We start from the raw sequence: 23185 nt of genomic DNA, 5'->3' as shown, positions 1-23185 counted from the left end.
ACAAACTCAGTAAATGATATTGTATTGTATCGGTGCCGCTGATACTTGCCCTGGATTTACTGGTATCGGATCGATACCAAACTTTGTGGTATCATCCAGCCCTTGTGATCAGAATCAGATTTTTCTCCTTTTCTAACATCTCCATACATTTTACATCAGACATGAAAGAGGGGGAACTTTCTTTTTCAGCTAACTGTATCTGCTCAGTCTGTAGGTGGTGCTCTGCAGAACTCTGATTGTGGTAATCATTTATCTGGAAACACATAAAAAACAAACATGTAGCAAATAGGGGCGGCTGTTAATGACTCTGACACTGAGCCTATAAATTCCTGCTCCTCCCTGTAGATTGAGCTTTCACACTGACAAGACAAAGCAAACCAGCAAGGAAGTGAGAGGAGGAAGCATTCGAGCAGAGCTGCTGCTTTCACAGTGAGTCTGAATGAGTCTTTTCTGTAACTTCTGATTCAATGTTATTCATGCCACGCTGCAGACTAACATGCATCTGCAGAAACGCTGATCAGCTGCCTGCTGAGTTCCAGCTCTGCTTGGATTCCTGGGTGAAAGCTGTGAAAATCAGTCCAGAGCTGAACTCTTCAGACTGAAAACCATGAGCTGAATCTAAATTAGACAGAGAACAGAGCAATGCAGGGATTCAGCATCCAGCTCAGCGATGCTCCTGAATTATTTAAGTGACAACAAACTGCCTTTAAATTTTAGGTAAACTGAGAAGGGTTGAAGGCAGTAGCCTTTAAATATGAGAAGCATGAGGAATGAATTCAGAGTGAAATCCGTGTGTTCCAGACTTACCGCAGGCTTCAACATGTCAACATTCCAATGTCTTTTTCATAGTCATGGAATGACTGATGACCTGTGGTTCTAACGATTGTGGTGTGATGATGATGCTGTGGTAGAAGAACCAGAACATTCCTGAACATTCGGTAGCGTCATGTAATGAGAGGAGGCTGAACCCTATGATTAGCAGCACAAACAGGTTTAATCCTGGGTGTTGTTGGTCTGGAAATAAAACAGAAACCTGCGTGTCTTCAGGAGATGAGACTGGCCTGATGTTTTTATCTTGATTATGTTGTTACAAAGATAAAGCTCAGACATTGTTTTTCTGCTCAGAGAAGATAAACCAGACAGAATCAGTTGCTTCCTGCCAAGTCCTCCAGGACCAACTGACCACCTTCTTTATTTTGTTTCTGCCCAAAGTGACATTAGTGCAGTTAGCTAACAACAGGAAAGGATTTAATAGTGAGCACAGAGGGAATGACTGACTGTAGCTGCTGAGCAAAACAAACCAGTGTTTAGATGGTGGTTTGGTGGTTGGAAACTTTGTTTCTATTTTCAGTTCAGAGTTTTGTTCTTTAGTCTGACTGTAGATGACCTCATCACATCTGTGTAGACCTTTAGTCATGTTAAGGGTTTAACTAGAATACCAGGAAAGATGAGTTAGTAAATGCACATCCACTGGAACCAGAGTTGAGTCGATATGTAACAGACAGTTTAGCAAAGAATCAGTTTAAACTGGATCTTTAGGTGTTACCAACATCCTGTCTCAAAAACACATTATTCCCATTTCTTTAGTTTTGTCTGAGAAAACCAGTTCAATTCAGCTTTATTTGTATAGCGTAACTGCACAACATCATCATCTCAGGGCTTTACAGAGAATCAGTTTGAGCCAATTCATGATCCATAACAGCTTAGTTCAGGAACCACCAGACTGCATCGAATCTCGACTCCAGTACCCCATCCTGACTGCAAGAAGCGACAGTGGAATGAGAAACAGAACCCAGTTCAAGGAGGACGGCCATCTGGCTGGACCAGTTGGGGTTGAGAAGACTGGAAAGAGAGACCAGCAGACCCTGCAGCTTTTACCCAGGAAGACTTGCTGAGTGGAGAAATATGTTAATGACCCAAATATTAGTCCTTGGGGAACTCCATGACTTTAGCTGGTGTGTAAGGAAGACTCGTTTACATCAACAAACTGAAATCTATCAGATAAATATGACTTAAACCAGCCTAATGCAGTTCCTTTAATTCCAATAACATGTTCAAGTCTCTGCAACAGAATGTTGTGATCTCTGGTGTCGAATGCAGCACTGAGATCTAACCATCTCTTTATCTGAGGAGATCATTGGTAACCTCCACCAGTTCTGTCTCTGGGCCATGATGACCTCTAAATCCTGACTGAAATAGATTATTTCTGCTCAAATGGACACATAGTTGTGTTAAAACTATTTTCTCAAGAATTTTACACATAAAGGAGAGGTTGGATATAGCTTTATATTTAGCTAACACTCCTGGATCAAGAGTCAAGATGTGTTAACTAAGGGAAAAACAAACTTCCTTAAACAGTCTGGTTGGGATGGGGAAGGTTTAGATGAAGCTGTTATTCTGGTCAGCTCAGAGTTGTACAGGACAGAAACAGTCCATTCAAAAATCAGCTTCTACAGACATCTCTAAAGCAGCTGTAGATGACATTTTGTTAGTGAAGAAGCTCATGAAGCTCATTACAGCCAAGAGAAGGAATATGTGGAATAAGTGGCACTATGGCTGTGGCATCGGTGGAGGAGATCTTGATGTTTGTTCTCAGAATGAGACATAAAACGATGTAGAGTAGACGGAGGTGATCTGTGTGGACATTAAATACGCCCCAGCTTCTTCCTAGCGAGACCAAATCAGAAACGTAAGTGATGAAGAAAATGGACCACCGTCTCTGCATGCCTCTTAAGGGTAGAGCAAATTGGTCTCTAAAACAAAATATTTTCAGGGATCCAATCCAACCCCCCCCCCCCACACACACACACACACACACACATACACACACACACACACACCCCTGACATTCTACTGTTGGTGTTTGTCATTGTGCATTGTTGATTATTCTCAACACAAAAACTTTTTCTTTTTTTTTAAGTTAGCGTCATGGTTTCCTCTGGGATATATGAGAATCCTGGGATTCTTCTAGTGCCTCCCACTTTGTATTTGTTCAAGCAGTGATTATCCTATAAGTTTCATGTGAAGCTGCAGATGTAACTCCTGATTTCCAGCCTGTCTGTCTTTGTTTAGCACATACATGTGCATGCTCTCTTTGTGCCCCCGGTGGTTCTGGAAAAAGAGCAGTGTTGTCCAACATGAGTGTGTAACATGAGCACAGCACAGTCTGTCTGCTTCACTTGTGCTGTGGGTTTTTTCTCTTTTTTTTTTTTTACCATAAAAACCAGATTGTTGAACGAGCAGAGACTCCAGGAACATTGAGGGAGTCTGTTGGCTCTTACTGATTCAGTGTTTGTTTTACAGGTTCCGGTCTTCAGTCACTGTGTGTAGGGGAATTTGAGACATGGGGGGTACCAACGTTGACAGGAACTCTAACCTCGCAGAGTCACGGCCTCATGCTCGCTGCCAAAGCCCCTTCAAAAGCATAAAGGTTTGTTCAGTCTGATGCTTTCTGACACTAAAATAACAGATAAAATCACTGATTTGGCTGAAAAGAAATGTTTGTGTTTTTCTCTTAAGCTGTTTTGTAAAGAATATTTAAGAAGTGGAAGGAGACTGACTGAAAATATTCCACCAGTACTGATCCTTTCCTTCAGCTTCAACAGAAATGGAAGGCTCCAAGATTTTGTTGCTTTTTCAGAAACCTGCTTGTGGAGAAACTTGACATCCTGGCCTCTTCCTGGAATTGTCTTCTCTGTATTGTATGTGAAATATCCTGTCACACATTCCTGAAAATCTAACCAGCTTGTTCGTGCTTTTCTTTGGCTTTTTGATGCATTTTGAGTTCAAAATGACTTAAAAGTAATTTGAAAAGGCAAATAAAACTAACCCTCTTACCTTTTAAATGTTTTATTTAACACGGTATTAGTCAGCTTATCAAGTCTAAAAATGAGGTAATGCAAGACATCCCAGCAGGTTAAGACCAAGATCAGAATGTGGAAAAACCCCAAGATCCCAGTTAGCATGTTAAATGTTAAAGTTCATGACAGTCTAGTTAGAAAAAGACTGAACTATAATGGCTTGTTTGGAAGGGTTGCAGGTGAAAGTCTCTTCTCTCTATAGCGCATGGCTGAAGGCTCATTTATGCTCCACAATAAATAGATGTAAACGGAGCCCTCTATTTGTCTTCTGCATCCTTTATATTTGGATTTTGGTCCGTTTTTAGAAAACTGTGACAGAGTAGTATTACTAGAAACCATGGGGGCCAGTGTTGTGCACTATAGTTTATCTACGACCAGCGAGAGGAACAAAGACGAAGAAATTCTGATGTATTTAATGTCCGCACAAACCACCTCGATAAAAGGCTGACATGGTCCAGTCAAAGTCTGACACGATCTGGACCTGCAGCCTGGTTCTGGTTCAGCCTCTCCAGCTGCTTCTTCACCTGATGCAGGAACCAGACAGGCTAAAGTGGGGGGGGGTCTTAGTGTGGTCCAGTCCGAGTCCAGACATCATCCTGACTAAAAATCTGTGGGACCTTCAGATGTTGCAAACCTTAATGATGTGACACAGCGATGGAAAGAAGAGTGGAGCAGAATTTCTCTACCACCATGAGAGAGACTGATGATATCACATAGGAAACCATAACTGGACCTTCCTGCTGCTGGAGGAGCTTCTAGAAGCTGCTGGATCATCACTCTGATTCTGACTTTAGTTTCTAATAACTCTCTAATGATTTGTCTTATTGTTCATCTGAGATTGTGTCTACTGAATTCTAAGGCTTTTTAGAAATAAAAATGACTGTAGCTGTAACCTGAGCTTCCCTGTAGAGAACAATTGCCATATTGATCCCTCATGCTTTTGTCTTCCTCTCTCTGACTTCTCTTACCCCCCTGTTTCTGCAGTTCTTCGTACTTTGCCACAGTTTGCTGCAGCTGGCACAGCTCTTGGTGTCGGGTTACATGAAGAGCTCCATCTCCACCATCGAGAGACGTTATGGCCTCACCAGCCAGAAGTCGGGGATCCTGGCTTCCTTCAATGAGGTCAGTCTGGTTTCTGTAAAACAATCCTGTTGATTTCCACTTACAATGAAGCAATGAAGGTTACATGTATCCACATTTATTTTGTGAAACAAAACTAATAACTAATAGAGTTGACCACCTTTGTGTTTTCCGAGTATCACTGGATCACATTAACATAGTTGTCCAGAGGAAAGATGTCTTTATCTGCTCACATATGCTGATTGTTTCTGTTCAACGTCTTCTGTAACCTTGGAGAGACTTGCTTGTGCGAGATAAATCCTGGAAAATCCAAATATCTACACAGAGAAGTCACAATAATTCCAGACCTCCAAAAATGCTTAAATCAAAATGTTGTAAATTCTTAACACCTCTGTTTGCAGACTGTTTTTTTTTTTTTTTAAACTAAATTTAAAAAGTTTGTTCCCAGTTTTGCCTCTGTGTTTGGAGAGTGATGGTTTAAAATAGCTTCCTGTTATCAGAGATTGTTTCTCCTCAGAGAATAACAGCCTGTGTGTGTAGTGTTTAAAAATGGTGAGAGCTAAGAGTTGAGGGTTATTACACAGGAAGTGTAACAGATCAATTTGAATTAACATCTTGGTTTGAATTACAGGGGGCTAAGGGGAGCTCGACTCCCCTGAAAAGCAGAAGAGCTCCCCTAAAGATGGTCAGCTAATATTCAAAGGGGGAGCCCTAAAAATATTCAGGATACTTTTAACTTTTTCATAATGTTCCTCATGTTTCTTAAAATTAGGAATACATCACAGTTTTTTAAACCAAGTAGAAGTACAAGTACTTATATTTGAGTACTCCTGAACTATCCCTGCATAAATGCACCCCTAAATTCCAGCAAGCAACCCAAACTGTAAAGCCAAGAGAAATCCAGAAGCTCTGCAATGACCCTGTAAAACATCTACATTCTGTCCATCATAGTCAGAGTTTATTCTATCGCTTCCATGTCGAGCTAAAGTTTAGAAATCAATATATCAAAAACAAAGAGAAAAAAAGAGATTTCCTTTAACAGGGGGAAGGATTTCACTGTGGCACAGAAAAGCCCATGCATAGTTCTCTCAGATGTTGTGTTGGGCTTTGTCCAGGTTGGGAACACAGTCCTCATCATCTTTGTGAGTTTCTTTGGGAGTCGAGTCCACCGGCCGCGGTTCATTGGAGGTGGAGCTCTACTAGCCTGCCTGGCCTCCCTGCTGATGGCGATGCCGCACTTCATGAGTGAACCGTACAGCTACACGGACATCAGCAACAGTGAGACTACACACACACACACACACACAGAGAGAGAGAGAGAGAGAGAGAAAAAGAGAGAGAGTTGGGTTTCCATGATTTTAACATAATCTTATCTTATTTTCACACCTGTGTCTCATGTGCTCAGAATCAGATCCATGTATGATCGTTGGTTTATAATAACCTCACCACCCTGTTTCCCGGCAGCATCCGGTGATAACAGCTCAAGCCTCTGCCAGCCCAGCGGCCCTGCCTCCACCTCATCCAGCCAGAATTGCAAGGAGCAGAGCAGCACAGCCCAGCAGATGGTCTACCCCGTATTGCTTCTGGGTCAGCTGCTGCTGGGTATTGGAGCCGTTCCTATCCAGCCCTTCGGCATCTCGTACATCGACGACTATGCCAGCGAGAAGAACTCGCCCCTCTACCTTGGTAGGTGGAAAGCATGTTTAATTTCTATAGTTCAGACCTGATGTAAAGTGAACTGGTGTCTGCCAGTCTATAGATTTTTGTAGAATATCTTTGAATTATGAAAAAAAAAAAACTTTTATCCCCCTTTTACACTGATGGTGCAGACATTATTATTATTATTATTATTATTATTATTATTATTATTATTATAGCCCATTTAATAAATAAGGCAACCTAGTGGTGCCTTTTATATGATTTGCTGTTTTAGTTACAGCTTTAACCCTGAAAACAAACTCCACCCGGATCTCCCCAATCCCTTAAGAGCTATCTCATATATCATCATCATCAGTGTGTCAGGAATGGTAGTGTGTAACTGTGGTGTAAACTATGATGATAGTTCACCCTTTAGGTGATCTACAGAACTTTTCAAGACATTTATATCCTGTCCAGGATGTTTACAATCCATCTACAAAATGTAGTGTTTATTCAGAGACTCTATCTGGTGAATCTTAATCTGATCGGCCTTTATGCTGCTATATCTATTGATTCATTTTACATAATTTTAGCCTCATAATTTGACAACTGAGGCTGTTCTGGAAACATCATGTCTGCATGCTGACTGGGATTAAAAGGCTTCTGCTTCTATATGTATTTTTGCATAAAAACAAACAAACAAACAAAAAAAAAAAAAAAAAAAAAAAAAAAGGAAGACGAGAAATTTAAAAAGTGACTGAGATTTCTGGACTAATCGGTTGGTTATAACATTATTTATGGAAGCTTGAAACTAACCTGTAGACACTCATCTTTGGTTCCAAACACAAAATTTCAGATTTATCTCTTATGCATCTAAATAGAATTCTGGAACATGGTCTGTACTTAAATCCACCACATCCGCATATTGATTTTACCAAGACATGAAATAAAGCTTTGTCTGGGCCCAGACTCCCCTGGTGAGACAGTAATATAAATCTGAGCATAATGATGATCAGATAAGTGGTTTGTTTCCATGATCTCAGCCATTGGAAACATGTTGATCAGGGGTGCCCAAAGTCGGTCCTTGATGGTCACTGTCCTGCAGATTTTACAATGTTTCTTGCTTCAACACACCTCACTCAAATGAAATTGATCCAACAGCCTATTTAGTTTTGCACAATGACTTCAGTCGAGTGGTTTTAGAGCAGGGACACATCAAAAACCTACAGGATTGTGGCCCTTGAGGACCGGAGCTGGGCACCCCTGATGTTGATGCTGAACAGGGGGCCCAACATGGAGCCTTAGGGAATTTCATAAGACAAGGGGCTGGTTCTAGACCCAATTCTAAGTTAGATCAAAATAAAACCATCTATGGACTGGTGTTATTTTCCAGAGCCAGATCAGCCACCACAGAGTTATTCCACTTAAAAAGTTTCTTCAGCATGTACAATTTCTGGTGTTTTCTGAGTTTCTGAAGAAGACTACAGTGCAGGGAGACTATTGATATTCACAGACCATACAGTCTGAATTGTTTTCAGCAAAATGATGCATTTACATTACTGGTCTGGTTTATAGACGTTTTTTAGACACTGTATATAGATTAATTAAAACCTCTGTCTGTGGATATTCCTTTCTGCCGGGCACTGGCCACAACCACTGACTGGTGGCACTAAAAGTGAAAGTTGAGGAAGTTAAACGTTCTTCCTCTACTGCTTTCTCTCTGAAACTGGATGCCTCACTGTGCTGGACTTTTAAAGATGGCGGTTACATTTTTGTAGGTGTGGTTGGCCTCAATAAAAATAAATAAATGTTAAACCTGATCTGACCTCTATCTGCTTGGTTGGTTTAACTGGTGGACTTACTGGGCAGTTCATGCCTTTTGACCCAGCTCTGTCAGCCTGCTTTAGTATGAAGATAAGAGACAATGGGAATGATCTCTGCTCCAGGAAATACTGATAGTTTATGATGTTTAGTTGGTACACTGAGAAACAATACAAAGCTGTAGTGTCAGGATGTTATCTGTAGTACACTAAAAAGGTTTCTTTAATGCACCCTCTCTGTGGGCAAACCAAACAAACTAACATCTTCTTCCATTTCTGGTGACGGGATAATAAATCCCGACATGCATTTTAAACAGTGTGCAGAAATATAAACAACCTCTCTGTTTTTAACATTACATGTTTATTATATTACATTTATTTATTACATTACATCACATGTGGTGACCAAGCTAAAATCTATTTTTATTTTCATACTTTACAACCTGAATGCTTGAGTTCAGCAGCATTTAGACATCAAATATTTCAGTTGTCTGATACAAGAAGTCTAAAATCTAAAGGTTTTTACAGGTGTTTGATTTTCTTATTTATAAACTGATTAATAGAAATATTAGTAATACCTTAAATGGAAAGATTATTCTGGTTCTAAATATGTCCTACCTATTAGAATTATGAAAGGAAGTAGCCCTGATATGATGTAGATATGACACAGAATCTCACAGCCCGAAGTCGGTCACTTTCCAGCTTGTGGGGTTGGTGCTGCAGCCTAGGATCTGGCAAAAAAACAGATTTGGAGGTGAAAGGTTGATGCACAAAGCAACCGATTTGTACATTAATGGTGGAGAGTAAAAAACTGGCCCATTACACAGACATCTAACATATTAACAGGAAGAGCTATTTGCTATTGTTTTTGTAAAGTTTCTTTGTATGCTTTGAAAGGTGCTTTTCAAATAAAATGTATTATTATTATTATTATTATTATTAATAATAATAATATTAATAATAATAAATACAGCAGGCTGAAATGAAGCGTCCTCAGAGGAATCAGATTACTTCAGCAGTGTGTGCTATCCTGATCCATACTGAGTCATGTGCTCTGGTTTATCTTCAGAATCTGCTGAAATACTTTCACTATGATGAACATTTCCTTGGAAAATAGCGTTAAGTCATGAAGTCAGTGGGCGTTTTTCACCAATCATTGTTATCATGATAAATACCACATTTGTGTAAAATGACAAGCTAAGAGTTAGCAGGATGACATTTATCAGCTGGAAGAAAGTAAATATACCTTCTTCTACTTCATATGAACTTTACATAAGGCTGTGAGCATGTTAGAGGTGCTGCTAAGCATCATAAAGATGTGAAACTATGACTGAAGCAGTTGACAGAGTTATAGGGTGCATTCACACCAGCCTTTTTTATTCAAATACTAGTCTGTTTGCTGGTAAAGTTGCTTCATTTGGGGTAGTATGAATGCACAAATGAATTCTGATTCAAATCAAAGAAGGGGACTCCGTCCACCTACAAACACAGGTCTCGGTTCACTTCAAGTGGAGCAAATACTACAAAACAAAGTACATTGTGGGTTCAGCCTATGATATCGTGAGTAAACACAACCAAAACATGTCCGGCTGTGGGAGGACAGGCAGCTCTTGACCGGAGAAATGTCTCTCGGTCAGAGGTGAAAGAACTCTATCAGAACTGTAAAAGTTCTGAAAGAAATCTGATCAAACCAGACTGCTAGGATCTGACACAAGTCCATGTTTTGTTGTGTTCTACAGACCTGAAGTTCTTTTGCATTAACCAATAGATTAACTTCTGAGTGGAACACATTATGTAAAAGATTCAGATAATTTTAATCATGCATGAACGCAATCTCGGTCTGGAAGAATATTGCCCCCCCCCCCCCCCCAAATGAACCAAGTCCCCAATTGGACCGAGTCTAGACTATCCTGGTGTGATGTACCCTAAACCTCTTGGCTGATCTGATACTGGCTGTGTTGTAAATGCTGCAGCTTTCATGCAGCCACTCTGCTTACATAACTAAATTACTTTAACTGCTTCCTGAAACTATGCTGAGACTGAATCAGATTTAAACAGGAAACCTGAAACTATGACACCGGATTACAGAGCACATTCCTGCAGATTGGGAGGAGATTTCTGGGCAGCATCTCTAAAGGCACTACTAAGGTTTAATTCATTTTAACAAAAAGTCCTCTGACCCAACCTTTGAGCCGGAGCAGTGGGAAAAAAATCCCCCCAAAACAAGGAAAAGCTCTTCATTCAGAATGAATGTTTCTCATACCTCCGGCAAGATTTGAAATCTTTACATCTTAAGTCTCGTAAGGTGTCAAGACATAAAACAGTACTTCAGTCAAAAGACTGATTTACAGTAAAATGTGGAGGTTAAACTCTAAAATAGTTTGTCTTTACTAGAATAAATTAATTGTCCACTTTTTCAGGTCCAGCTTACTAGAACCCCTCAGAAAATATAACAATGTCTGGCCCCCATAGCTGGACTCCCTGAGGATGGGGACCAGTTGTATTCAAGTACAGTATTAAGGGGATTTAACCTTATTTAATAATTACTGAGGTCTGAATGGGTTGACAGGAACATCACTGGCACAACCAGACCCAGGAAGGGTCTCCATCAGTGGGGGTGACAGGACAGGAATACAGAAATAAAACAAACACAGTATTGGAACATCGGTCACATCAGTAATCAGCAGAATTCAGCAATGGTTGAAATGCATGATAAAAGAGAGGAGATAACATCAGTAGTTTCCCTGCAGCCGGAACAAGTTCAGACAGGAATTGTAGAGAACTGCTGCAGCATCCTTAGTCCAACAGGATCATCTAATGGATTTGTCTGGAGTAATTACTTATTTAAACAAATGAGGATTATCCAGTTAAAAAACAAAAACAATAAAAAGAAAAAAAAAAAAAAAAAAAAAAAACACACAAACTAGTGTGATCCAGTTTCTTTATTTACAAAATGCCTAATGATTGGTTTGTTCATGTCAGTACTTTTGACGAACTCTAACAACTTTAATCCGTATTTAATCTCTAGTTGTTGTGGGGGCAGTCGCGTGGAAATTATCACAACAACCTCCATTTAAAATGACCATTGTGCAGTAAAAAGAATCTATTTAATCTTAACTGTGATCCTGGTTAATACACAACAGAAACTTTCCATATTGCCAGTTTGTCTTCATTTCCAGTTATTTCTGCTAGTATTTACCTGCTATCCTCCCTAAACCAACTCTAACTCAGCTGCTTTTTGGTGCCACTGTGCATCAGAAAAATGACTCCTAGAGAGAATTTCAAGATCCTTACCAACCTAACATGCATGAAATGGAAAGTTCATACAGCAAGGCTCCACCCAGCGTTTAAACAAGGAACATTTTCTTTTTGAGTGGATGATGCTAACCACTACATCGCCACATGGTGCAATAAAACAGGAAGTGTCTGATGATTCATCATTTTGGCTTTAGTGGGGTTTTTTTAAAAGTGAGAACTGTACAATATTGCTCCAATATATGGAAAAAATGTTTTGTAATGTATTTTACATTATGTTTAGAGCCCCGTGTCTATTTTTAGGCCTCTGCTGGAAAATTGCAACCCCATAATGAGATGAGTATCTCTACAACCACAAGGTGTAGAGTTGATAGAGGGAACACTTGTGGGATTTAATAAGATAAGATTAGAAAAATATCAGTATATATGTTACTGATGGAGAATAAATGGAAATGGCACATAGCACAAGTGAAAAAGGTTTCCGGCTTGCCTTAAAAAACAAACACTTCCAGAATGAAAATGAACAGGTCTTCACTCTAAACCTCAATCAGATCATAGACAAAAGGGCAACTCTGACAGAGAGAAGCAGAACTAAATTAGATAGGATTTAGGCCTGCAAGAGGTCTTCATTTTGGCACCATTTTTTCTAAGTGCACTCTAGTTGGGAGAAATCAGGTTAAACATGGTTAAAAATATTGCTTTAACATTTAACATCAGAAGTTATTAATCTATAAATCAATATGAATGCTTGGTTGTTCGTGCTTTGATGTTTATTGTTGCATCCTCCAGGCATCCTTCTCGCTGTGACCTCCATCGGGCCGGCCTTTGGTTTCGTCACAGGTTCCTTGATGTTGCGGTTCTACGTGGACTTTGACAAGCTGTCCGAAGGTGAGGATGATTATTCACAGCTGGACTGAAACTTGTGTATATACAGGGGAGGACTTTCTGTTTGCGTAGATAGTGAAAAGCTGATTGATGAAGGTGAAATAAACACATGAACACACAAAACTCATTACAGTGATTCCTGGCAAGTTAGACAAGACAAGGAAGGTTTATTTATACAGCAGATTTCATGTACAAGACAATTCCAAGTGCTTTACATAAAACATTAGAAGCATTACAGCAGGGTGCAGGACACAATAACAAGTGCATTAAAAACAAACTGTAAAAGAAATTAAATAAAAAAAATGATAAAAATGATAAAATAAAATAGATAAAATGTAATAAATAAAGTTCCAGTGTGGGGAATTAACAGTTGTTCTGATAAAAGGCAGCAAATAGAAAAGTTTTTAACCCTGATGTAAAACTGCTGAGTCAGCAGACCTGCAGTTTTCTGAAAAAGCAGACCTGACCCTGATGACCTGAGGGATCTGGTTGGTTCATAACAAACCAGAAGATCCTGAATGGATTCTGGTCCTAAACCATTCAGGTCTTTGTAAACTAACAGCAGGATTTTGAGGTCAGTTCTTTGCCAGACAGGAAGCTAGTGTAAAGATCTGAGGACTGGAGTTTTAGGATCTACTTTCCTGGTTTTAGTGAGGACTCGAGGAGCAGCGTTCTGGACTAACTGCAGCTGTCTGATGAACTTTTTAGAGAGATCTGTGTGGACAGCATTACAGTAGTCCAGTCTACTAAAGATAAATGCATGGACAAGTTTTTCTAAATCCTGCTGAATCATCAGTCTTTTAATCCTCGATATGTTCTTTAAGTGATAACAGGCTATCTTTAAATTTTAATTTGATCAGTGCAGTTGATCAGACTCCCCAAGGCCCCAGGATGGAGCCTTTGCTCAGATTTATAGTTACCTATACACACAAAGTAGTCCCTGTCTTTTAAATAGGTCTCAAACCAATTAATTGCTGTGCCAGAAAGTCCTACCCAGTTTTCCAGCTGGTCTAGTGAGATGTTCTGTTCGACCATGTCAAATGCAGCTTTGAAATCTAGCAGTACCAAGACTGAAGTGTTTCCGCTATCTGTGCTCAAGCAGATGTCTTTAAAGACCTTAACTAGAGCAGTCTCAGTGCTGTGGAGTGGCCAAAAACCTAACTGGTACACATTAGAACAGTTATTTAGTGTCAGGACATTGTGTAGCTGTTGAAAGACAGCTTTTTCTATAATCCGACTAAGAAAGGAGAGGTTCAGTGGTATTTTCACCAATGTACCGTTTCTTGATAACCTCTGTTTGGGCTTTTTTGTTGACAATAAGGGCATCTCTAAGAAAACATAGGAACGATCAGACAGAGCAACATCCATCACCATAACCTAGGAAATTTTCAGACCTTTAGAGATGACTAGATCCAGACAGGGTCCTCTGTTTCACATGAGTTAGACCAAAGTTATCAAGAACACAACAGAATTCTCTGGTCGCTTTGTTCTCCGGGTTATCAGCATGAATGTTGCAATCACCAACAATAACTACACAGAGTCAACACAGATTATTGACAGCTGTTCGGAGGCAGAGGCCACTGATGAATATCCGGACAGCCAGACAGCTGATCGTATCCAGCAGTTCAATAAAGTCCTGTTTCACTTCTTCAAATTGTTTCACAACATTGTTCCACCCCACATGCAGGATGAGGTTTTCCACCGTTGGGTGCACAGCCACATCTGATCCCATTTCCTTGGGAAAGCTCAGTACATTTTCCACACGTTCCTCACGTCTTTCACACTAAAGTCACCAACAACCAGAGTCTGAGGCCCAGCCATTTGCTTTTACTTTCTGAGTTATTTTTTTGGTCTGACTCTGGTGTGTAGAGAGATTTCATCTCGTTCATCAGATGTAGATCCAGAATCCTGCAGCAGTGGAGCAAACCGGTTCTGTAGGTGCACGTCTGGATGTTGAGGAGAGTTGTTGTTAGTTTTCCTTCTGACAACTGCCCATGACTGTGTCTTGCTAGGAAGAGGGGTTGAGGAGGTATTTGGTCTGGTTGGCAGAGCAGGCCAGCCAGTCGCGTCGCTAATCTCAGCAAACTGGGCTCTGCCTGTTACTCGTCCTCCCATTTCCCTGTGAGATCATTTATTCTTCATGCACCAAGAGCATTCCAGGGAGGACTACCAGTGAAAGAGTTTTTAGCTTATACACTGTCCTCTTGTTTGTGCTAATTAGCTATGTGTTAGTAAGGTCTTGTCTGTTTTTAATAGCAAGGTTGTATTGTTTCCACACAATCCATTTACTTCCATATTCACCTCTAGCCACTGGATCTTTGTTTCCAGCATGTTGATCTGCTGTAGAGTTTGTAATAGTCATCTGTAGAGAAGGGAGGCATCTAGCGGCTATTTAGTTTTAGCTCCAGAGTAACTGTAGATAAGCCTTCTGCTATTTGTAAGCCACGCTGACGCTGACAAGATTATAAGTCTTAAAAAAATAGTAGTATCCAACCAAATCTACCACAAAATACAGTCCCTGTGATTAATCGGTATCCAAGAGCTGTTGCCCATATTTTTTTTAGTAGAAAAATAAGAATATTTGCAGAAAAATGCAAGCAGATGGGAGAGTGAAGCAGCAAGCGTCAGCATCAAACAGAAGACTTAGCCAACAGAGACTCCGTGACATTCCCAAAGGAAACCAATAGCTGTTCTATGATCACATGAGGTCATATCCCTAGTTCTACTCCATATTCGATAGCAATAAGAATAGAAATCACTGCATGAAGAATGTTTCAGTGTAAACTGTGTTTAGAACCAAGAAAACGGAAAGATGAGGAATGGATGCTGGATGTAATGGAAGGAATTATTCTGGGAAAATATAAATTTATCTAGACAGGAAAACTTAACTGGAGTTTTAGTGTAATAACTGGGAAAATGGTAGATTAATAGGAGACTTTTTATGATGTTTTCTGTTGTAATTTACTTCATATCAATGGATGGATGGATGGATGGATGGATGGATGGATGGGTGATTGGATGGATGGATGGATGGATGGATGGATGGATGGATGGAGGGATGGATGGATGGATGGATGGATGGATGGATGGATGGATGGATGGATGGATGGATGGATTTCCCTTGTTTATGAAGCTAAATTGTTAAGTAACAGCTGATGTTGATCATTAAATTTTAGACTGATTTTTAATTTCTAATTTAAAGTCTAAGTCAAAAATAGTTGAACACACTGAAAATTATTTATTAGACTTGAGATCGTTAAATATTTTTTAAAGAGCATTAACACATTTAAGTTTTTAATACATTTTGTAAGACTTTTTAACTGCTTTTGAAGAGAAGGTGTGTTTATTTCAACAGCTCTTTTAGACTCTTTTCATTCACCATCTGCTTTATTTCAGTTTTATATACTGATGCTGTTAAGTTATTGTCAGGAAAAAGTTGAAGACATTCGTGTTTATGAATGACACAGAAATCCTTTTACCTAGTTAAACGGTTTTTTTCACAACTGATGCTTTCGTACATCATTACATCAAGACATTAATAACAAAAGAATCATATACAACACTGTGGGAAAGTAAAGCTGTAGTAAATCCCAAGTGTGTGTGTGTGTGTGTGTGTGTGTAGGTGTGTTTGAGTGTGTGTGTTAAACTGTCCGTTTGGGAACCTGAAACCTGACCTCCAAAGTGAGGACACATGGAATAATGAGGACCCTATCTTCACTCAGAAAACCATTGGTTTGGGGCCCAAAATTAAGGTTTAACTTCACATTATAGAAAATAAGAAATTAAGTTTATGATCTTTCGATGCATGTACTAGTGATGTTCCCACAAATATGTCAAAACAAACAAGTCTGTTTGCTTTGCTTCAATGGATTTAAAGATTATCTTTTCACTCAGATCCGCATTGTTGTATCTATGAACCGGTATTTTTTTGACTAACTTATGACTAACATGCTCATTTATTTCTGTCAGTGTGGTGTGACTCATGTAATAATTAAAATTAAATCTGGATTGTTGAGAGATTAAAGTCAAGTATAGGTTAGATGACATTTTAAAGAGTTTTAGCTCTAGGTGTAAAGCTTTACTTCTGGATTTTCAACTGTCTTTATGGTGTGTCATTTCCAAAAAATTCAAAGTTGTTTAATCCAGTTTCAGTGTTGTTTGTTTTCTAATGTTTGATGCAAGGTTTTGGATTTTTCATTAGTTTTAGTTTTTATTCCGTTTTGACTTCTTTTTTTTTTTCAAACTCATTTCATTTTAGTTAGTTTTTAAAGCAGATTTGCTAGTTTTTATTAGTTTTATTTTTTTTAAATGCTTAGTTTTAGTTGAGTTTTTATTAGTTTCAGTGATAGTTTTAGTTTAGTTTTGTTTATTGCAAATTAGGGTATTTGTCAGGTGTGAGATGAATAATAATCAGAATAAGTATTGTATAATAAAAACTAAGTAAAAGATACCATTTAAAAAAATGCATTCAGGGGACACATGAACAGCCATTCACAAATCAAATACAACAGCCCACAAAATAGCAGCCCTAAGTACAAAATGTGTGCAGTGCTGCTTCTGAAGTTAGATGCACATAGTGTGCTGGGTAAAAATCAACACAGCCAACAGACTACAGACAGACATTAAATGTTGGACTCATCCATGAGAGAAGTCACAACGCTTGGCAGCCTGGAGTCTCAGGGAGAACAACCTAAACAAAGCCCAACAAACTCTAGACTGGAGGTTTGATTAATTTAGATTAAATTAACTACATAAACAGTTGAACTAAGGTTGCAGCAGTTCTTGGGAAATCACTTAAGAGATCACAATTTTATAACAGGCTTCTCCAAGGTTGAGGGAGGTTGCACAGGATGCAGTAACTGGCCTCCTCAGTGTGTGGATGTTCTGTTCGGCGTAGGTTCAGCAAAGCATGGTGAACCTGGCTTCCGGGCGAATGGTAAAAACATGCAGACACACCCATGACAGATGACGTTAATCCTCTCTTGCTCCAATCATCTACTCATAGGCTCAGCTTCCTTGTCTCCTTTATGATATCTTTAATTTTCTGCTTAGCCCTATCTGTCTTGTCTCCAATGAGGTTATTGACTCTTGCAGCTTCGGGTGTTTTGAATTTTGGTTCGAGTGAAGTGCTAAACTTTTTGGAGGCAATTGAGTCAAACAGTCGTGTACACCTTCCAGTCTCAAAAAACATATTTACCAATGCTTCTTTCTACTTGTAGTGTTCCTGCATATTTGCTGACCAGCAGCTATTTGGTCACCGGGGAAGCAGTCCATTATGGATGCTGCTGTCTCACATTCTGTCCCATGCTGCCTGATTTGGCTGTAGCTTCTCTTTCAGAGGAAGGGGCCATGAGAGACTACTTTGTCCATGTCCTTTGTTAGCCTTCTTGAGGAACTTTCAAATGGACTTTCATTTTCTTGGGGTTTTTCCCCTTTAGGAAGTATTCCACATGTTGTGTCACCTGCTTCTACTACAAGCCACTTTGTTTTATCATAGTTAAAGAAATCCCAAATCGCACTGCCGCTTTCTCCCCGGTTTAGTTAGTAGCCATCACGCTAGCCGGTGTGGGCAGACTTTCAACATGTGGCGTCACAGACCACGAGGTGTCGTACGGTGCAGACACCTGCCGTAAAACCGTCAGAGCGAAGTAAATAATTTTCATATCAACCTAAAAGGTTTAAGTATTAAATACATTTACAGAGACATAAAAGGATGTTTTTTTTAAATAATTTTAGTTTGTTTAAGTTTGTTTTGTAAACACACAATACAGTTTCAATTAACTATCTTTTTTTAAATTTTGTTTTTATTTTTATTTCAGTTAACGAAAATGTTTATTCAGTTCTAGTTTTTATAACCTTGCTCTGATGGTATCAGCTTCATTGAAAACCCTGTTTCCTAATCTTACTGTGCATGAGAATGGTGACAAAAGCTGATTGTGTAATGCTGAAATTCTGTTTTTATTGCATAACAGTTTCTCACACTATTCAATATCTTCAGGAAGCATTTGAGGATGGGCATGTTCCTTACTGACACAGATATGCATCCTCTGGCTTTTTGAAAACTGATGCTAATGTTCTTACATCAGGTTACATGGAGGCATGCCAACAATAATTTCAGTTGTTGCTGCAGGGCCTCACTTCTGGAGTTTCAGCTCCAAGGTGTCTGATTTCATAAAAATAAAGTATATTACTCATTTTTAAGAGTATTTTCTTTTCTGGTGTTTATTTCCACCTGTTTCACGCTATCTGCTTCAATGAAACTTCAGTTTCTACAAAGCAAAAGCCTGTTTCCTAATTCTGATGGGGTGTGTGTGAGCGGCTTTGATATGTGGTGGAGATTCTCATCATGAATGCAGCCGACAAACCTGCAGTAACTGTGTGATGGTGTCATGTCAATATGGAGGAATGTTTCCAAAACCTTGCTGTTTCTTTTACTAACTCATTTCCCATGAAGTCTCAAAAGATCTTTGATGTGGTGAGATGAAGGTAGTCTGACATTGTTGCAGCTGTTAGTGACTGTATGACAGTGTGATGACTTCAATTCGGCTGCAATGGAACAGACATTAATCCTGCCGCTGACCCTCAGACTCGTGTTTCATGAGCAGACGTGGTTATCTGCAGGCTTTATTTCAACAAACAAACCCAGCAGGTGATAACTCTTTAATACCATCTTTGTTTCCAGATGAGATCAACTTGGACGCCAAAGACCTGCGCTGGGTCGGAGCCTGGTGGCTTGGCTTCTTGGTGGCCTCCTGCCTCCTTATCCTCACTGCTCTGCCGTACTTCTTCTTCCCCAGAGAAATGCCCAAAGAGGTGAGTTGGGCTGTGACCAACCGCCAGCGGACTTCATTAAGAACGAAGCAAAGACAGCATATGAGATGTGGAAATTTTAAATAGCTGCACCATTTCATTTTAACACCAACAACATATGTCAATATGTTTACTAAACTGCAAATTTTCTATTTGGCAACTGACAAAAGCAATAAATGCAGTTCTATCTATTTAAATCCCTTTAATGCTAAGCTTAGAATCATTAATTACCTTTTGATGCAAGTTGAACTTTACAACCTCTGACTCTTTGTCATCAGGTGTTCCCCAGGGTTCTGTTCTGGGCTCGTTGCTTTACTGCACAAAAATAAACAAAAACATCTGAGATTATGGCCTAGTTTACATGACTATGCTGAGAATGTAAAATGCTAAATGCTAATGGTAACAGAGTTTTGAGTGGATAAATAGCAAAGGCTTGAGAATGGGCTCCAGAGTGAAATTTTCTTGAAACATAAGGCAAATCCTGTTTGTGTAAACAGGAACTGTAATCTTTCCCATGAGGTCTGTCATGTCATCTTGCACCAGATTGACAACTAGAACGACGATGGATTCTGTGTCTGCTGCTGAATCGTTTTAAATCGCAATACTTATGCTGTCAGCAAAGACACAGAAATTACATACTGCACATACCAAAATACACCTCTGGATAAGACCTGTGAAAACAGAATGAGGAAAGTAGTCCCAGGAATGAAGAAAGTAATCCAGGGAATGAGGATGAGGACTATTAACCCTTGGACTTCAACTTCACTGGGCATTAGTGAGTCACCAATTCTCTGCCATGTATACATACATTGTAATTTCCAGGGTTGCCTCAGTAATAAACAGGACAAGAAAATGTCCCAGGTGTTTTTATAGAAAATTTATATTATATTGATATGACAACATATTATTTTATAAATATTTTCATAGATCAAATAGAAAAATCAATACACTGAATAAAAGTCAAAATAAGATTAAAAAACAAAAAAACATCAATGTGCATGTTTGTAGAAGTAAAATATTTTATTTAAAAAATGTGGTACTGTTTTGTAATAATTCATGCATCAGAGGGTTAAGATCTCTTAAATTAATTATTTCAGTTACATAGTAAATCTGAATTCTATAATTAATCCACTTGGTTCTGATTTTTGATGATTCATTTCTTTGTTTTCTCTGATGATGGTATAATTATGTAAAAACATATGTGAAAATGTACTCCCCCTGTTGAAAGGAGGGGACCCTACATCAATCAACAATTAGAGACCTATTTCTCATTTATCAGTTTTGTCAAACGGATTGGTGAATAATCAATTGAAAGATTTCCTAAATACCAATAATATTCTTTCTCCATATCAGTCAGGCTTTAGGAAACAACACAGCACCATTACAGCATCACCAAAAGCTGTGAATGATATGATGGTGGCATAACAACAGGCTGCAGGCTGGTTTAAAAAACTTTCTCTCTAGTCTTTCAGATGTTAAGTCAGGGGTCCCACAGTGTTCTGTATTGGGTCCACTTTTATTTTCTATTCATGTCAACAATCTGGGTCAAAACATTTCAAATACCCAATTTCATTTCTATGCAGATGACACTGTGGTTTACTGTAGTGCTACCTTGCAATGCTTTTTTATACCATACAGTCCCAACTGCTTGATTTGAAATTAGTGCTGAATGAAACTAAAGGTATGTTGCTTTATATTGCTAGGAAGGCACTTGACTCTCCTCCCTTGTTAGGAACCCTGTTATGAAACATAAGCTTAGGCTGGGCTTTTATTATAGCAATAAATGCCTTTTCCACTATCTTGCCAGAAAAAAGCTTGTGGAAGCTACTTTCCTTCTCTTGGTAGATGATGGAGACCTACTGTATATGTATGCCTCTGTTCAGTCCTCACTTTCTCTGGACAGTGTGCCCCACAGTACCTTATGGTTTGAGATGGGCTGCAAAGCTCTCATCCACCACTGCAGCTTTTACGCCAGAGTTCAGTGGCCTTCCTTATCCATACACAGACTTTCACATTGGTATCGTTTTATCTATAAATCCATTGTTGGCCTGCTTCCCTCTTACCTTTGTGATTATATGTCATTTAGGTCGAGTAACTGTTGTCTGTGCTCTAATGATTTTCTTTTACTGACAGTCCCTAAAGCTCCCACTGAATTTGGCAAAAAGGCTTTTAAGTGCTTTGCCCCTTCAGCCTGGAACAGCTGACTGACTGTCTTAGTCTCAGTTAGAGCTTTAAAAATGTCTTTGCGTGCTGGAAAGCTGAGTCAGTAGGTGTCTGCAACTGCTTGTCCTGCTAACTATGCTTTCTGTAATCTGTTGTCCTCTTAGGTTTATATTTTATATGCTTTATAGTGTATGTTTTGTATAGTTTGTTTATTGATTGGTTGTTCGTAATGGAACTTGGACTGTTGCTGTCTTGGCCAGGGCCCCCCTTGAAAAAGAGATTTCATAATCTCAATGAGACTTCCATGGTAAAATAAAGGCTAAATAAAATTTAAAAAGTTCTAGTTTCCAAAGAGCAGAATCAGTGCCAGCCTCCAGTCACCAGCACAGTAAATCATCTGGTGTCTTGTTGAAATTTTGTTGGAATTTCCTCAGTATTTTCATAGCCCCCTCATGTGGGAGTGATTTCAGGTCAGTCAGAGTTTCAGGATTTCTCATGAAACATCAGTCACTTCTCTTCTTGTTACAACACATAAACCTTCATTTAATCTGATAAAAAGAGAGTAAATGAGAGGAAAGACAGGGAGTCTGGTTATTCTGATCAGGGGTGATTGATATTCAGAATTAAACTGAAGGAAACCAGGCTGATTTCCAAATATCTGGATCAAAGAAAAGCAAGAAAGAGGTATGAAAGGATGAGAAATGAAGATTTTAACCTTCTAGCTGAGGTGAAATGAGTTTGGGGTTTTGGCTCAGGCCCCAGAAGAAAGAGAAAGTTCAGCTCTGCACATGTTTTAGTCATTAAATGAGGCAAAACCAACGATTGCTCAACAGCATTCAGGAAAATCACAAAGAGACTGATTCCAAGCAGCTCTGCTCATGATGGATGATTTGGTTTCGGTTTAGACCAGATCAGAGTGGGGGAGGTTGTGTTGTTCTCAAATGAAGAGGATACATTTATTTAACTGGTGTTAGCAGAAATTTTCAATGTTTTCCTTCTTTTTATGCTGTTTTAAGTTAATTTTACAATAAACAAATCAATAGAAAATCAGGTTTATACCCTTACTGTCCAACTGTATTTACAATTATATGAAAACAAAATAAATATGGTTTAAAAAGGGGAAAAACAACATACTGGAATAAAATAATACAATTAAATATTGAATTAATTAAGGAAAATGTAATTAGAAAAAAGAATGAAAAATGTATTAATAAATATTCATAAATAAGTCAGTTTTAGGGGTGGGACTCTATTAAAAAATATCTCATTAATTAGAGGCTGTGTATTTTAATCTCAATTAAAAACATTTTAATCACTTAACAATATTTGCCCCTAAAAGCAACATTTTTAATTTAAATATATTTTAGTGGACAGCTGAATCAAAAACAGACACAGAAATTAACATTGTAAACTGAGCTCTAGTGAAAAATGGATTTAATGGCATTTCAACTGCAAACACTAGAAAGAAAAATTGAAGATATCCCTGGTCCAAAATGAACCGACCTAAAGTGAAAGTGTCATTTTGAGTCTTTTAACCAGCAGCTCCAGCTGTAAAAGTCTACAGTAGACATTAATATGTACGGTAAGTCAGGACGGGATCAGCCAGCAGCAGCTTTCAGGCTGGTCATGGAGCAGAGGGGAACGTCTCCTGCTCTGCAGCTGGAAGTTAATGGA

The 23185-nt window shown here is 38.9% G+C and overlaps 1 protein-coding gene across 3 annotated transcripts in view; it reads left to right on the top strand.

Moving 5' to 3' along the window:
- The first annotated feature begins 329 nt into the window (after window positions 1-329).
- Window positions 330-23185, top strand: part of slco2b1 (solute carrier organic anion transporter family, member 2B1) — a 40445-nt gene continuing 17589 nt past the window's right edge. For 2 of the 3 annotated variants that reach the window (XR_006013018.1, XM_042009154.1), the window contains exons 1-7: window positions 330-429; window positions 3304-3430; window positions 4845-4982; window positions 6056-6218; window positions 6402-6626; window positions 12443-12541; window positions 19221-19351. Coding sequence is in view for 2 of the 3 variants with exons in the window: in XM_042009154.1 (XP_041865088.1) it covers window positions 3344-3430; window positions 4845-4982; window positions 6056-6218; window positions 6402-6626; window positions 12443-12541; window positions 19221-19351 (843 nt within the window). In the remaining variant the exon portion in view is untranslated. The remainder of the gene's footprint in view (window positions 430-3303; window positions 3431-4844; window positions 4983-6055; window positions 6219-6401; window positions 6627-12442; window positions 12542-19220; window positions 19352-23185) is intronic. The other variant, XM_042009155.1, reaches the window with a different exon arrangement.

Source organism: Melanotaenia boesemani, chromosome 15, assembly GCF_017639745.1.
Source record: "Melanotaenia boesemani isolate fMelBoe1 chromosome 15, fMelBoe1.pri, whole genome shotgun sequence".
NCBI classification, from domain to species: Eukaryota; Metazoa; Chordata; class Actinopteri; order Atheriniformes; family Melanotaeniidae; genus Melanotaenia; species Melanotaenia boesemani.
This window is presented reverse-complemented; position numbering and strand designations above follow the sequence as displayed.